We start from the raw sequence: 16,630 nt of genomic DNA on the forward strand, positions 1-16,630 counted from the left end.
CACTTCTACCTGAACACGATCGCCTCTGATACTCACAGTCGCCTGAGAAAGAACTTCATCTGCCGTCGGAAATAAAAGGAGAGAAACAGGCCGCTCTCCGGTATCTCACCCACTGCCTCTGATCCTCACGATCTTCTCAGTTCTGCTCGCTCCACTCAGTTACGCACTTGCGCTGGAACAAAGTATGACCGATCTTCTCAGATCTGCTCGCTCCACTCAGATCTGCTCCTTCAGACTTGTGAAGAATGATCAGTTGTCTCGCTCCACTCAGATCGCTCCCCTCAGATCTGCTCGCTCCCCTCAGTTGCATCGTACATGAAGATGAAGATAAAGACCTACCCTGTTTTAGATCGCACCACTCAGATCTGCTCGCTCCACTCAGATCTGCTCGCTCCACTCCTTCAGACTCCTTCCGGTTGTACAATGAGCATCACCAGATCGCAAAAGTAGGCACATCAGTAATCAGAGCAGTGATCAAGCAGCAGCTAGTAGCAGCGAGGTTGGTTGATCTCCACTTGGGAATCGATTGACTTGCCACCCTACACACTCCATGGCAAGTTCAGAAAGCCTAGTCGATTTCTAAAACTAAGACATAAGAATTTCAAAGGGAAGAGTGATACATGGTTTCAGAAGCAATAACTAGCCATAAGAAACGAACTCCACAATTTTCCATCCGTACATCATTCCTATACTGCTGCAATAGTTCCCAGTAATCCTATGATTGAGATAAGAAGTTCTTCAAATTTTTCCTGGAACAAAGTATGACCGATCTTCTCAGATCTGCTCGCTCCACTCAGATCTGCTCCTCTGAGAAGTATCCACCGTATCATAGACTGGGGAACCTTTCGATATTGTCATCAGCAGATAAGAAGATTCTAGAAAATTAGGGGTGTTAATTGATCGGGTTGAATCGGTTTCGATCTAGGAATGAAGGAGACCAAAACCAATCTGTTAAGGAACTTCAGTTTTTGGTCAATTTCGATTTGGTCCTGTTTGATTTTGATTTATTTCGATTTTTCAATATCGGGTTAATAATGATTTAGATCGGTTTATTATTGGACTTGAACTATAATGAAACTTTACATTCTTAACTTATAGTGACAAAATTTGATGAAAAACACACTTTAAATTTATGATTAAATCATGGTTTTTCGTTTGAAAAGAAAAGATAACTAATATTGAAACTAATGGATAACAAATTACTAAGAAGATAACTAATATTGAAATCACAAAATGAACCCTATTATCCAATCATTCATTTAACTATACAAATAGTTTTGTATAGTGAACAAGGAAATCAATGGAAGCATTATTATAATTTACAAATCAATTTCTCTGTTCATAACCTAATATTCAATGATTTGTAACAATTCCCCTTACAATAAAAAATATTCTCACTAATATTGTAAAAAATAGATAGTCAATTCACCAATTTATAATCTCATAATCATTTATTTTTTTATGGTTTCATTTGGTTTGGTTATTGGTCGATTCGATTTGGACCAATTTTCAGCCGGTCCCAACATACCTAGGTCCAAAACCAATCCAATAAGGATCGGTTTGATTCAATTTGGATTTTGCCGATCGGTTTCAATCGATTTTATTGATTCGGGGCTAGGTTTTTGACACCTCTACAGAAAATAACAAAAATCCTCAGGTAAATCTGAGTTGAGATTTACCTTGAGTATCTTAACCTAATTTATCCAACGAGAAACTAGGAGCAGAATTCCAGTTAGAAGAAACTCCTATCACTGTAGCATGTCTTACCAACCATTTACCACCATATTTTCTTCTTCGAAACAATGAGATTCAATTATCATCAGGCTCTATTGTATGATCAGTATCATACTTATATAGTGTTTCTTAGCTCTTGATGCTTCAACTCTATTCTATCATGGCTTTATATAGGCATTCAATGTCTCTTTTATTAGAATGACATAACATTTTCCATTATTGTGAAGAAGAAAAGAAAATCCTGTCCCTCATTAAAAAAAAAAAAAAAAAAAAAAAAAAAAAAAAAAGCAATGAAGAACGGTTTTGAAAAAAATGATAATAATCCATCAGAAGACGAAAAACGCACAAAATTGTGGAGTCCCCATAATCCCTGCCACTAGCTCAAGATGCACTCATTCTCAACCTCAACCTCTCCTAGGCGTGAGAATGACGGTAACCCATTCAGGATGGACTCCCATGCTCGAGCTAGAAGATTGGTCAGAGAAGAAGCACGACCCCACCATTCTGTTACCCAAGAAAATGATTAACTGACACTGTCTAAAGGAAACCCTACGCTATAAATAGTAAAAGACCCCAAAGGTAAGGATACTTCACTATCTCTCATACTATTCAGCTCTCTCCTCACCCATTATTCATTACTGTTGCAAGGAAGATTGACTTGAGCGTCGGAGAGCACCCTCTTGGATTAAGCTCCAGGACTCTCTTGAATTGATCCACTTGAGTAGGACGGAGATACCCACCGAATGATTTTTCGATGCAACACAAGTGATTCTATTTATGAAGCAATTGGTAAACATTTGGGTGCAGTGATTTTATTGGATAAATTAAATTTCAATACAAAAGTTAAAATAAGCATATTATTGGGTGGAAAAAGTATTAGGTTGAACCTCTATTTTTATAGTATGATTCTGTTATCAAGGTTTTAAAACTTTGGGATGGCACGGGAGAATGGTTTATATATGTATACTTTATTCTATCATGACTCTATCATTTAACTTTTGAATCATTTTACCCTTATATCTTATCAATGGATAAATATTAGATCGATCCAGTATCAGAATCAATCTCGATCAATACTAATTCGATCCAAACCATCTTGCTCGATGTGATCTGATTTTTAAAAACTATTTCTCATGAATGAAATTTTTAGGGCCTTGGAAACCTTTTGTAGTTCATTGACAAAAATGAAAATGTGCTTGATCACTACTTTTCGTAGGTAGGTAACTCTGGTCCACTTCACGTGGATAAATGTACCATGTCTGCTCCTCTTTGTGCAATAGTGCAATAATACAACAGTAGAGGTGGAGAAATGACATGGAAAGGGGTTGTACCTCATATATATTGCCTTGATCTGCAAAACTAAAAAAATTTTAGGACAATTATTTGTTTAAAACTTCTGGTTTTTGGGTTTCTATGAATTAATAGACATTATTTTCAACCATTTTGGAAGTATAAATTGACATTTTACATTGGGAATCTTTATCAACATAATGGCCCTAGCTACTTATTTTGGCAATTTGGCTTTTATGTGTTTTTGTTACCCGACAGCTATGTATTGTAATTGTGATGAGAAGAATGGGAAGTGTTTATTCAATCTTTGTGAAGTTAACCCAAAGACTTCTTATTATTTGCACATTGTATCCATTAAAATATCTTTATTTTCATCATTTGGATAGGAGGTGTCAAAACTTGGCCCGAATCAATGAAATCAATCGAAAGTGAATTGATATGAGTTTAGTAGATCTTGTTTGGGCTGATATTTTGTAAGATCGAAATCAAATAGGATCGCATTGAAGCGAATAAGACATCAAATAGAACTTCAAAACCATATTGAAACTAATACCAACCTGAAAATCATAAAATAATAATAATAATAATAATAATAATAATAATAATAATAATAAAAATCACATTTTTTTCTTACTTTTGATTGAATTTACAAAAAAAACGAAAATCAGATTGGTAAGAAAAAATCGACAAAAAACCGAAACGAACCAAAACCAGTGCATCTTTGTTGGTTCACTCATTCTTAAGGAAGCAAATCATTTTGGCCCCCACTGTAGCTGCTCTTGTTTCAAAATTCTCTTACCAGTTTTGGGGTCTCAATTCAATGGTTTGTTGAGTTGATTTCATAGTCCGGTGGGTTAGGGATACTCCATTGAAATTTCAGGTTGAGGTGAGTTTGTTTGGGGTATTTTTCTCCATCGAAATCAGAACTTCTTACTCACCTTTTCCTATTCTTCTCCGGCGGCTAAGCTGGCTTGAATATGCCTTAATTTCTGATAGGATTTGAGATGAAAGATGGGTGAAACGGGAATCCTTTCATCCACTACTTAAATCGATATGGATTATTTTAGTTTAATACTCTAAAGGGTAAGTTGGTCATTTTAACTTCACAAGTTTCAGTTGAATAACTCATAAAGAAAATGTTCTTTTAATTCAATCACTAACAACCGACTAACATTGTTAGGTTTTATGGGGCTTCAAGCAATATTTTCAAACTTTTGGTGTCTCAAGCAATTTGCCATTGTGTAGGGGTGTCAAAGTAATTTTTTTTATATAAATATAATTGATTTCAAACTGATAAGAAAATGATAATGGACCAATCAAAGAAACCGATAAGAAATCAAAATCATTTTATTCAAAATTTTTATAGGGAAATCCTGTTTCTACATGCATGTGATAGGAATTGTTTCCTACATACCAATTTTATGGTAGATTAGATGGAGCCTTAAAATTGTGGATAACTAAAATCTTAGATCCATTATTCACATGTTAAGTTTTAGTCCTATTGAACTTTACCATGTGAAAAGGTAGAACTCGAAAATCCAGGGCTATGTGAGAGTGCATTGTAATTATCGGGTATCACAGTTGTGTAAGAGATGCATACTAGAATTTGACACTTGTTTAATCCAAACCCTTGCCTCTCTATATTCATCTATGAGAAAAACCACATAAGCTGTCCACAAGGTAAGACGTGTAGGAAAGATTCCTACAATGTGATAATAGGGAGCTTTTTAGAATAAACTCCTGAAGGCAAACAGTCGAATGTGTTTTATGAGGTTTTTGAGAACAACGCAATCGTTGATAAATCAGGTTCCTTTTCCCTACAGGTCCCCATACACTATGGATGGCGTGAGATGGGATGTGTTGTTTACCCGCAAGGAAGGAGATCCAAACTAGTCATTGATAACTTAAGGGTGGCAATCTTAACACACATGCTTCACATGATCGATTTGGGGTACTTAATTAAGGGGAGCATACTACCTGGTTGCGAGGGCCAACGAGAGCATGTGCTGAGGCATCAACAGAAGGGGGTAAGGTGGTCATTGTGCCACCCATGTCTTTGGGTGCAGGAGGGCGGAAAAAATTTCGCTGCTGCAACCCCATTGTAACAGCCAAGAGAATGGAATCCTAGGGGCAGGTTTGAAAATTTGAAAATACTCACCTAAGGTGTATTTTTTCACCCATATCCCTGAGATTCCATTCTCCTGGCTGGTACCAGGGGTTGCAGGTACTTTGAGTAGGTTCGATCTGAAATTAGCCTTCAGTCTTACTGTAGTACAGGGGCATATTTATCCATCTCTGATCTTCTCTACACTAGGAGAATTGGGCTTCACATATCAAATCGTCGGCCTCGTGAGATATGTGAAAGTTTCTGGTGTGCTCCTATGGATGATTGGATTAAAGTGAACATGGATGGGTGTTCACTGAGAAATCCTGGCAGGGCAGGTATAGGAGGTGTTTTCCGTAATAAAAATTCTGAGATTAAAGGAAACTTCAGAAATATGATTGGAGTGAAGACTAATTTTGAGGCAGAATTTCTTGTTGTCATCGAAGGATTGGAACAGGCAAAGGCCATGGGTATCCAGTGTTTGTGGGTGGAGTGTGACTTAGTCGCGGTGGTTTTATTGATTTTGAGAGGAGTGGTGCCATGGATTTGTCGTCATCGGTGGAATGGGTTAAGTCCTTTCCTAGCCTCAATTGAATAGAAAATCACTCACTGTTATAGGGATGTAAATTCAGTTGTGGATTTCCTTGCTAAGTCGGTGGCGAAGTACAACATTTCGGATCCCATCTCAGTTTGGCTAGCATTGGTTAGAGTGGATTTGGACATGGACGCCTCAAACTGTCCCTGATACCATTGGGTCTAAGTTTTTTTCCTTTTTCTTTTCTGGCATCAGAGGTTCTGGTCCAGTGCCCTTTTGATGGCAATGCCGAAGGTGGGGTTCTTGGGCTAGTTCTCTATTGCTTCTTTCTGAGCACTCTTTGGTGCATGTAAGCGTCGGTGTCTCTTTTTTTTTATCTTTTGTATATTCTTCCCATATTTTAATACAAATGATCTTCTAGCGAAAAAAGGGGTTGCAGGTACTTGGCTGCAACCCAGGAGCGCATGATCAGGTAGCATTCTTTTCTCCTTAAGTAAATAAGAAAACATGAAAATTGACAATTTCACTCGTGACTCTCTCTCTCTCCCCACAAGGGCATTTAGGTAAAAGAAAATGGTGCTCAGAGGCTTCTCCCAATTATAAATACGGCCCAAGCAATGAGCTTGTAAGTTGTGAGATCAACAAGTTTGTGTGTGTGAAAACTGTAGGTGAAGATTGTGAGATTGAGAGACAATGGCTCTGAAGGTGGTGTTGATGACAGTAATGTTGCTGTTCTCTCTAGCAACAATGCCTGCTCCAATGGCTGCTACTAGAGTCGATGTTGCTAAGCTGCTTGCAGCCATTGACATTCCAACTGGTAATCCTAAGCTAAGCCCACCTGTGATGTTGTTTGGGTTCCTCTTACCTTTCCTCCATGTGGTTTATATGGCCACTCTCTCTCTCTCTCTCTCTCTCTCTTTGAGGGTTACATGCTCACATATTTTGTTGTGGTTGTTCGACAGGAAAGAAGACTGGGGGCAGTAGCTGGTGTGATAGCTGTGTCTGCACAAAATCAAGCCCTCCTTACTGCAGCTGCACCGATACTTCTCTCTGCACCAAATGCATCTGCTACTTAACTGTCTCTGCTGCTCTTCTGCCATTGTGTGAATCTATCGCTTCCCAATTCGACAGTTACTGTCTTTCCACTGTCACAACTGCTGAGAGAAACCTAGCAAGCCTCCGTTGAGCTCGCAACCCCACCTAGCTACCATCAAATAGTCTCCTCTACTATGTTCCAGAACCATGGTCGTGGTCCTACAGTAGTCCAACTTTGTGTGCTTTGTGTCTTGTGTCCCATTTGCAGTACCTCTTGTTTCATCTTCATAAGATTGTAACCAGTGGGTGTTAGCAAATTGGCTTATTTATAATTTATAATAAAGACGAGACTTTTTTTTTTTTGGTGTTAATTTTGACATGAATTAATGTTTGCTAATGTCAAAAGAAAAACACTTGCAGATTTTTAGACCTTTTATTACGGAAAAAACAACACTTATAGGTCTTCTTTGTTGTAGTTCGTAGAGCCTGACTTGAACTACTTAATTAACCCTCTATAGAAAAAGTTCTTTAGAGTGGATATGTATGGGAACATCATTCCCATTTTTTAATTTCGGAAAAATTATGGAAGCAGAATTGATGTAATTCCAATTCAGATGAACCTCAAGCTCATAGTTAAAATTTGAGCTTAATGCTATGTTTGGAAGCTAAGAAAAAAAAAATATATATATATATATATATTTTAAAAAATTTGAATCTAAAAAAAGAGATAGACACGTAGATCAATCATTACACCTTCATGGTGTTTTTTTTATTGAATTTATAGATTTAGCATTTGGTGTTTCTTTCTGATTCCCAAGTAGTAATTGCCAATTAGAACCACTTTTCTTCGATGATCGATTCGGTCACTCGCATTTTAGTTGACAATATTTTATTAATAGCTTGTTAATTTACATTTATTTCTTTAAGATTTGTTTCTCGTAGGTTTAACTCTGAAGCTCATTAGCTCACTTATGGAGCATCACCTTTATCTCTAATGTATGGAGGATTTCCCCTGCCTCTTCTATCCCTTTTGTTGTACCTGTCTCTCGATGGAAAGTTTTCCATTTCATATAGGCTTTGCTTAATAATGGTTCATGATTTTATTTTATATATAATTGCCTAGATTCACTAGATAAGATAATTTATTATAAAATAAGAAAATCTAAAATTTATTTTACATTCATTAGTTTCAAGCTTAAAAATATTTACTTAATCCCCAAAATTAATTATTGTCCTTGGGACGTAAGAAAAATAAAAACAAACTTCCTAAAGTAACTCCAACCTTATTTACCATGCAAAACTGCTAAGGTGGAATCACATTAGTTCCGTTTTGAAAACCAACGTGATCCACATTATTTTTTTTTTTTTTCCAAAGATCCGAAACAATAACAACATATCCCCTCTCTCTAGTACTTTAAACCAAAACACAAATAGTCATAAAAAGTAAAGCCAACCATTTCCAAACACACAATATAAAAGTAACTTAAATATTAAAAAAAAGTAAGGTAAGGGTTTTAAAATCGAGGTTGAAACAATGCGTAATTTTCCAATTATTGCTTTTAAGAAAGTCTGTAGCGCAAGCAAGTCCTACATCACTTAGCATGGAATAACCTTTCCTTGAACTAAGATTACAATAGCCACTGAGTCACTCCATCCACAGAGAATCCACTCTTCTTCCCATTGCCATTTTTATAACATGATTAGTCATTGTACCAATATGAGGTTTGAGGGAGGATATAATCTTCCCCAAATGATCTCTAAGAACTCCTCCTACTCCAGCATGTCCTGGATTCCTTAGAGCGCACCCATCTACATTAAGCTTTATCCACCATCTAAAAGATTAACACTAGTAAACTTCTAGAATTTGGTGATTTAGAGGAGTAGAAGTAGACTTCAACCCCAACCAATGACAACATATAAGATCAATTTGATATGATGATGGATTTTCTGTGGCAATATTTTTTACATACCTCCTGCAGCTCCTTCTTGATTCTTTCAAAGAATTGAAACTCAGATCCATAAATCCCTTCTTGCTGTCTTCTGTTTCTCTTTCTCCAAAGATTATTTGTAATAATAATAATCAATCCTACTGACCAAACCTCCTTCATTGAAAATATATTTATTTTTTGCTCGGATGTAATTGTTATCGGTTGAAATCGATCTTAAGTCTTGATCAGTCCAATAAAATAAGGATCCAATGTTACGTTCTAAGGTAAAAAGATCCAAAAAGCTAGTAGTACGATTCTGTGAAAGCAAACAATGCAGATGGCTTTGTTTACATGTAAAATGGAATAGGTCCAATGGAATTTATCTCTTATTGTTTCTCATGAGGTTAAAATGTATAGGAAATGGTCACAATTGAGATTTGAGAATCTCTGACATTTCATTTCACTCCACTCGTCTGATTGTTCGGGAATCTTACTCTGTTTTGAGAGGCTGAGAGCAATAAGCGACAAGACATCAAATCCAACTGTAGCACATGAAATCCACGCCACATTCTCCCTCTTCTGCCAATTAATTCTTCGGGAGACCTGATTACTGGATAAGCAATGTTAAATTTGAGTTAAAACCTTTTAATCACAACTCAACCTTGTTTATCGAGGCTGTTAAACCCTCCTTTCACCCTTTTTATTTAATGAGAGTCAAATCTAAGGTTTCCTGGTTTCTTTCACTTCTACGTCTTACTATTTACCTTGCACGGAAAAACTAAGGCAGCAGCTTACAATGCACCCGTTTAGAGAAGGATATATTATATGCGTCTGTTACTATTTGTCTATTTCCCTTGGTCTGATGGGAGGTAAGTGACAAATGAGACCGGTAGCAAGATCCCTTGCTCTTGCTGCCAATATATCTTTTGTTTTGTCATTCTCTCTCTCTCTCTCTCTCTCTCTCTCTCTCTTCAATTTATCTTCTGAAAATTTTCCAGTCTGCTTATTTGTCGTTTTTGAGTGTTGGGTAATTTTCCAGCAATTTCCCTCGTGCTTTTCTGAAACCAGCTCTGTTTCTTATTTATTTGAAACTGGCACTATTGTCCATTATTTTATTATTTACCATACCTCGCTTCTTCGGGAAACATGAAAGGACGGAATCTTCATCCTTCCCCGTTGAAAACTACCCATGCAGGACAAAAAAGGGAAAACCGTGGTGCTCAACTGCTCGAGGCATGTTGAAAAAAAAAAAAATCTTAAGGGCATCTTGAAGTATCCATCCTTCATCTCTAATGTAGGTTTGTCACATCATATAGAACTGCGCACATGCGGAGATTACCATGGATTTAGCATTTCCCAGGTAGTACCTAAATTATTAAACTAGGTGTAGTATTAATTCATAGAAACCCAAAAACCAGAAGTTTTAAACAAATAATTGTCCTAAATTTTTTTTAGTTTTGCAGATCAAGGCAATATATATGAGGTACAACCCCTTTCCATGTCATTTCTCCACCTCTACTGTTGTATTATTGCACTATTGCACAAAGAGGAGCAGACATGGTACATTTATCCACGTGAAGTGGACCAGAGTTACCTACCTACGAAAAGTAGTGATCAAGCACATTTTCATTTTTGTCAATGAACTACAAAAGGTTTCCAAGGCCCTAAAAATTTCAATCAAGAGAAATAGTTTTTAAAAATCAGATCACATCGAGCAAGATGGTTTGGATCGAATTAGTATTGATCGAGATTGATTCTGATACTGGATCGATCTAATATTTATCCATTGATAAGATATAAGGGTAAAATGGTTCAAAAGTTAAATGATAGAGTCATGATAGAATAAAGTATACATATATAAAGTATTCTACCATGCCATCCCAAAGTTTTAAAACCTTGTATGACATAATCATACTATTAAAATAGAGGTTCAACCTAGGATACTTTTTCCACACAATAATATGCTTATTTTAACTTTTGTATTGAAATTTAATTTATCCAATAAAATCACTGCACCCAAATGTTTACCAATTGCTTCATAAATAGAATCACCTGTGTTGCATCGAAAAATCGATCGGTGGGTATCTCTGTCCTACTCAAGTGGATCAAGTCAAGAGAATCCTGGAGCTTAATCCGGGAGGGTGCTCTCCGACGCTCAAGTCAATCTATTTTGCAACAGTAATGAATAACGGGTGAGGAGAGGGCTGAATAGTATGAGAGATAGTGAAGTATCCGTACCTTTGGGGTCTTTTACTATTTATAGCGTAGGGTTTCCTTTAGACAGTGTCAGTTAATCATTTTCTTGGGTAACAGAATGGTGGGGTCGTGCTTCTTCTCTGACCAATCTTCTAGCTTGAGCATGGGAGTCCATCCTGAATGGGTTACCGTCATTCTCACGCCTAGGAGAGGTTGAGGTTGAGAATGAGTGCGTCTTGAGCTAGTGGCAGGGATTATGGGACTCCACAATTTTGTGCTTTTTTTCGTCTTCTGACGGATTATTGTCATTTTTTTCAAAACCGTTCTTCATTGCTTTTTTTTTTTTTTTTTTTTTAATGAGGGACAGGATTTCCTTTTCTTCTTCACAATAATGGAAAAGGTTATGTCATTCTAATGAAAGAGACATTGAATGCCTATATAAAGCCATGATAGAATAGAGTTGAAGCATCAAGAGCTAAGAAACACTATATAAGTATGATACTGATCATACAATAGAGCCTGATGATAATTGAGTCTCATTGTTTCGAAGAAGAAAATATGGTGGTAAATGGTTGGTAAGACATGCTACAGTGATAGGAGTTTCTTCTAATTGGAATTCTGCTCCTAGTTTCTCGTTGGATAAATTAGGTTAAGATACTCAAGGTAAATCTCAACTCAGATTTACTTGAGGATTTTTGTTATTTTCTGTAGAGGTGTCAAAAACCTAGCCCCGAATCAATAAAATCGATTGAAACCGATCGACAAAATCCAAATTGAATCAAACCGATCCTTATTGGATTGGTTTTGGACCTAGGTATGTTGGGACCAGCTGAAAATTGGTCAAAAGCGAATCGACCAATAACCAAACCAAATGAAACCATAAAAAAATAAATGATTATGAGATTATAAATTGGTGAATTGACTATCTATTTTTTACAATATTAGTGAGAATATTTTTTATTGTAAGGGGAATTGTTACAAATCATTGAATATTAGGTTATGAACAGAGAAATTGATTTGTAAATTATAATAATGCTTCCATTGATTTCCTTGTTCACTATACAAAACTATTTGTATAGTTAAATGAATGATTGGATAATAAGGTTCATTTTGTGATTTCAATATTAGTTATCTTCTTAGTAATTTGTTATCCATTAGTTTCAATATTAGTTATCTTTTCTTTTCAAACGAAAAACCATGATTTAATCATAAATTTAAAGTGTGTTTTTCGTCAAATTTTGTCACTATAAGTTAAGAATGTAAAGTTTCATTATAGTTCAAGTCCAATAATAAACCGATCTAAATCATTATTAACCCGATATTGAAAAACCGAAATAAATCAAAATCAAACAGGACCAAATCGAAATTGACCAAAAACTGAAGTTCCTTAACAGATTGGTTTTGGTCTCCTTCATTCCTAGATCGAAACCGATTCAACCCGACCAATTAACACCCCTAATTTTCTAGAATCTTCTTATCTGCTGATGACAATATCGAAAGTGAATAAGTTGATCTTTTATTTTTTATATAAGGCTGTTCTCTTAGCTCTTTTTTTTTTTTTTTTTTTTGATAGAGCTGTTCTCTTAGCTGCTAATATCATTTTATTTATTCTTTAATAATAAATTTCATTGCTGATCTTAAGTTAAAAAATAAAAATAATAATTAATTAATTAATTAATAGTCTCAATCTTTTGCGACCCATAATCCATTGCAGAAGGGAACCTATGGGCCATCGGGCATAACCAAAAGCCTGAAATGATTGTCGTTTTACTCATAATTATAATAAGGCACGTTCCCATGCATGTGATGTAATCATTTTTTTTTCTGCTATTGTAAAAAAGTATCACATATGTAAGTTTCTAAAAATTAATTTGATTTGGCTTTTTTTCTTGTTCAGGTGAAATGTGAGATGGGAAATAAATTCTTTAATAACCTCCGAACCTAACTCTCGTTCCAAAATTAAATATGGCTAGTTGCGTTTTCTACGCTCAAATATAGATGGACGAGAAAAGATCTCCTTGCCTTCTGACCCCAGCATTAGTTATTGCTTATGCTTACTTTTTTTTTTGTAACAGGGTAATTTATTAAGAAGGGAAAAACATCCAAAAAGGAGAGAAAAACAGAAAAATACAGCTGAAGCCACTAGCCCAACTTGTTGTCTCCACCTTCGGCAATGCCATCAGTAGAGAAAGCAAGCGAGCATCTTAGCCAAATCTAAATCTGTGCATATTCGCACCATCATTCACGAGCTCTGCTACAATACGATTAGGAAATTCCACTGAAGTCTCAGACAAGCCAGACTTAGAGGCCTTTTTAGCTAGAAAATCTGCAATGGGGTTTGCTTCCCGAAAGCAGTGAGTTATTTTCCAAGAAATGGATTCCAAATAATGAAGAAAAAAGGTCCATTTTTGGAGAGCAAACCAAGGGATCTGCCTTCGCTGAATCGCAGACACCACAGACGCCGAGTCTGATTCTATCCACACATGTGTCGCATTATGAGTCTGCGCCATTGCAATCCCTTCCAATACCGCTTCAAACTCAGCCTCGTATATCTTCTTAATACCCAGAAAAATACTAAAAGAGTCACAAACCTGGCCTTCACTGTTTCGCATCACACCACCTGCTCCAGCTTTACCAGGATTACCCAAGGAACTACCATCCACATTGATCTTTATCCAGCCAGGGGTCGATCGACACCGGTGCACCTCAAGGGGTGGAGAAGAAACTGAGGGAGAAATCGATAAGCCCAGATTCCTGCAGCATAACACATCTGAAACTGCCTTAACCTCTTTGCATGAACCGCCATGACATAGAATCAGCTCATGTCTGATGGATTCAAAAATAAAATTAGCCTGTCTTGCCTTAGCCTCATGCCTTTTTTGATTTCTCTCCCACCATAGATGATAAGTAATTAGCAGAAATCCCATCTTCCATGGCTTTTTAACGTTGAGGCCAGTAGCTCTTCTCTTCTACCATAGAAGGAAGGTAGCAATCGACACCTGGTTTTTCCACTGAATCCCAAAACAATTAAAAAAAATTTCCCATATAGAAATAGAGAATGGGCAGTGGAGAAAAATATGATCAATATTTTCTTCGGCCATCCCACAGAGATAACAGCAAAAGGCCAAGTAGACACCTTTGCTTTTAATGATCTCGTCTATAGGAAGCTTACAGTGAACCAGCCGCCATCCAAAAGTAGAATATCTAGGGGGTAAGTCCTTTTGCCAAATTAATGAGGCCCAAGGCACCTTAGGCGACTCCTTTCTGATGACCTCCCAAGCTAACGCCGTGGAGAAATTCCCCATAGGCGTTAAAGACCAAACACTTACATCTTCCGTTTGCACACTGGGAATTTTAATATTTTTTATCTGATTGAAAATCTGCTTAAGCAAAGGAGCATTTACCTCTGGAAGATGCCATTGTCCCTCTCTAATAAAATCTCCCACTGTAGCAGAAGTGATTAGAGAGCTGGAATTATCTAAGTTGATCTCCTCCATTATAGATCTCTGTCCCCACCATTTATCCTTCCAAAAATTAGCAAGAAGACCATTACCAATAATCCATCTTTCCTTTCTCCATGGGTAGTTATTGGCGATTTTAATGCCACTCTAATGTCTCATGAGAAAAGAGGGCCGGGTAATTTTAATTTGGGATCGGCAGCAGAGTTCCAAGCTATGGTTGACTCGTGTATGCTCTTTCCCTGCCCCTCTCAAGGGAAAAAATGCACTTGGTCGAATAACCGTAAAAGGGGTAATGTGCTGGCGGTCTTGGACCGGAGTTTTTATAATGAGCAGTGGATTGATGAGTTCAAGAATGTTTCCCAGCGGGTCCTCACATGCTCTGTGTCGGATCACTCTCCTCTGTTGATTCAGTCTTTTGCTGTCCGAAAACCCCCCCAATATCCCATTTCGTTCCACAACTTCTGAATGGAGAACAACGGTTTTCTCCCATTGGTGGAGAATGTTTGGTCACAGTCTGTTAGTGGAAACCCGATTTCTAGACTAGCCCAAAAGCTGAAAAATGTAAATTAGTTGTCAAGGCCTGGGCAAAAGGGGTTTTCCCTAATCTAAATGAGGAAGTGGATAAGGCTACGTCAAATTTAAAAAGAGTGCAGGATTCTATTGCTGAATCTGGAATGACCGACCTTCTTTTTAATGAAGAGGTCGATGCAAAAACTGCTCTCTTGAATGCATCAAAGCTGCATGAGAAAATGTGGTCTGAGAAAGCAAAAATCAAATGGTTAAAGAATGGGGATCGAAATTCAAAATTTTTCCATCTCTCGGTTAAAATTAGAAGATCAAAAAACCAGATTAGCTCTATGCAGCGTGAGGATGGTTCTTGGATTTTGGAGCATCAGGATTTGGCAAATTATATGGTTAATTATTATGAGAATTTCCACTCTCATACTCTGATAACTCCTCACCATGAGTTGCTGGACCAGATTCCAAGAATATTATCTGATGACGATAATTTTTTGCTGGATGCCATTCCCACCAGAGAGGAAATTAAGCAGGCGGTGTGGGATCTTGATGCAGATAGCTCTCCAGGGCCTGATGGTTTCTCAGGTCAATTTTTTAGAAGGTGTTGGGACATTGTGGAGAAAGACTTTTGTCGGGCAATTTTTAATTTTTTCCTGGTTGGAAAGATCCCTAAAGGGGTCAATAATTGTTTCCTCACCTTGATCCCAAAAATTAAAGGTGCATCATCCTTAGATAAATTTTGACCCATATGTATGGGGAATTTTTTTTGTAAGGTCTTATCCAAAATTTCTGCCACTAGATTAATTTCTCTTCTCCCAAGATTAATTTCTGCAAAACAGGGTGCCTTTCAGAAGGGTAAAATCATCTCATCAAATATTGGCCTAGCGTCCGACTTAGCAAATTTGATGCACTCTGCAGTAAGGGGAGGTGGTATGGGCATAAAGCTGGACGTGCAAAAGGCTTATGATTCCCTTTCTTGGGATTTTTTGTTTGCCACGTTAGAAAAATTTGGCTTCTCTCCAAAGTGGATTAACAGGGTTCATCAGCTGCTTATTTCAACAAGGATTTCTATCTTATTGAATGGAGGTCCAGTGGGTTTTTTTGAGGTTGGCCGTGGTTTGAGACAAGGGGACCCCATCTCTCCTATTCTATTCATTTTGGCCGAGAAAGTGCTACGTAGAGGCCTCAGAAATATGGTGGAGGAAGGTAAGATGAAATCTTTCTTGGGTCCGAGAGGTGCTGTTACTCGCTCTCATCTGCTTTTTGCAGACGATATTTTCATTTTTATGAATGGCTCTGCCACTTATGTTAAGCAGCTCCATGCTTTTTTATCCAAGTATCAGGAGTTCTCTAGTTAGAAGATTAACTTGGAGAAAAGCAAGATATTTTTTGGGAAAATTGCTCTTCATAGAAGACAATTTATTACTGAGTATTTAGGAGTGGCAGCGGCTACTTTTCCCACCAAATACCTGGGGGTGGAGATCTTTAAAGGAAGAGTGAAAAATAACCACCTTCTTCCTCTTCTGGATAAGATAAAAAGCAGACTTGCAGGTTGTAAAGGGAAACTCCTATCTATGGCTGGAAGGGTGGAACTTGTTAAGTCGGTCATTTCTGGGATTCCAATCCATAATTTCTCTATATATTGGTAGCCCGAAGGATCGATGAAGTTGGTGGAGCGTTGGATCCGAAATTTTGTCTGGTCAGGGGATATGGAGGTCTTGAAGAAGATTGTGATTAAATGGGATACGGTGTGTAAACCAAAAAAAGAAGGTGGTTTGGGCATCAGAAAATTGCGTGAAGTGAACTTTGCTTGTTTATGTAAATTGGC

General features: G+C 37.2%; 2 protein-coding genes across 2 annotated transcripts in view; one reads left to right on the plus strand and one right to left on the minus strand.

Annotated features, from left to right (window-relative positions):
* LOC122062963 (seed trypsin/chymotrypsin inhibitor TI5-72-like) overlaps positions 1-16,630 on the minus strand; it is a 98,167-nt gene that overhangs the window by 67,325 nt on the left and 14,212 nt on the right. The gene's annotated exons all lie outside the window — the stretch shown is intronic.
* Positions 6,295-7,059, plus strand: LOC122063008 (seed trypsin/chymotrypsin inhibitor TI5-72-like). The gene is made up of 2 exons (XM_042626663.1): positions 6,295-6,480; positions 6,626-7,059. Exons 1-2 carry the CDS (start codon positions 6,357-6,359, stop codon positions 6,847-6,849), a joined length of 348 nt encoding a protein of 115 aa, XP_042482597.1. The 5' UTR covers positions 6,295-6,356; the 3' UTR covers positions 6,850-7,059.

The sequence above is a fragment of the Macadamia integrifolia genome, chromosome 2 (assembly GCF_013358625.1).
Source record: "Macadamia integrifolia cultivar HAES 741 chromosome 2, SCU_Mint_v3, whole genome shotgun sequence".
Taxonomy (NCBI): domain Eukaryota; kingdom Viridiplantae; phylum Streptophyta; class Magnoliopsida; order Proteales; family Proteaceae; genus Macadamia; species Macadamia integrifolia.

Excerpts from the sequence above, each read along its gene's own strand:
- LOC122063008 (XM_042626663.1), top strand. The coding sequence starts at position 6,357 with ATGGCTCTGAAGGTGGTGTTGATGACAGTAATGTTGCTGTTCTCTCTA. Across the intron at positions 6,481-6,625 it reads AGCCATTGACATTCCAACTG|GAAAGAAGACTGGGGGCAGT; the intron begins GTAATCCTAAGC and ends GTTGTTCGACAG.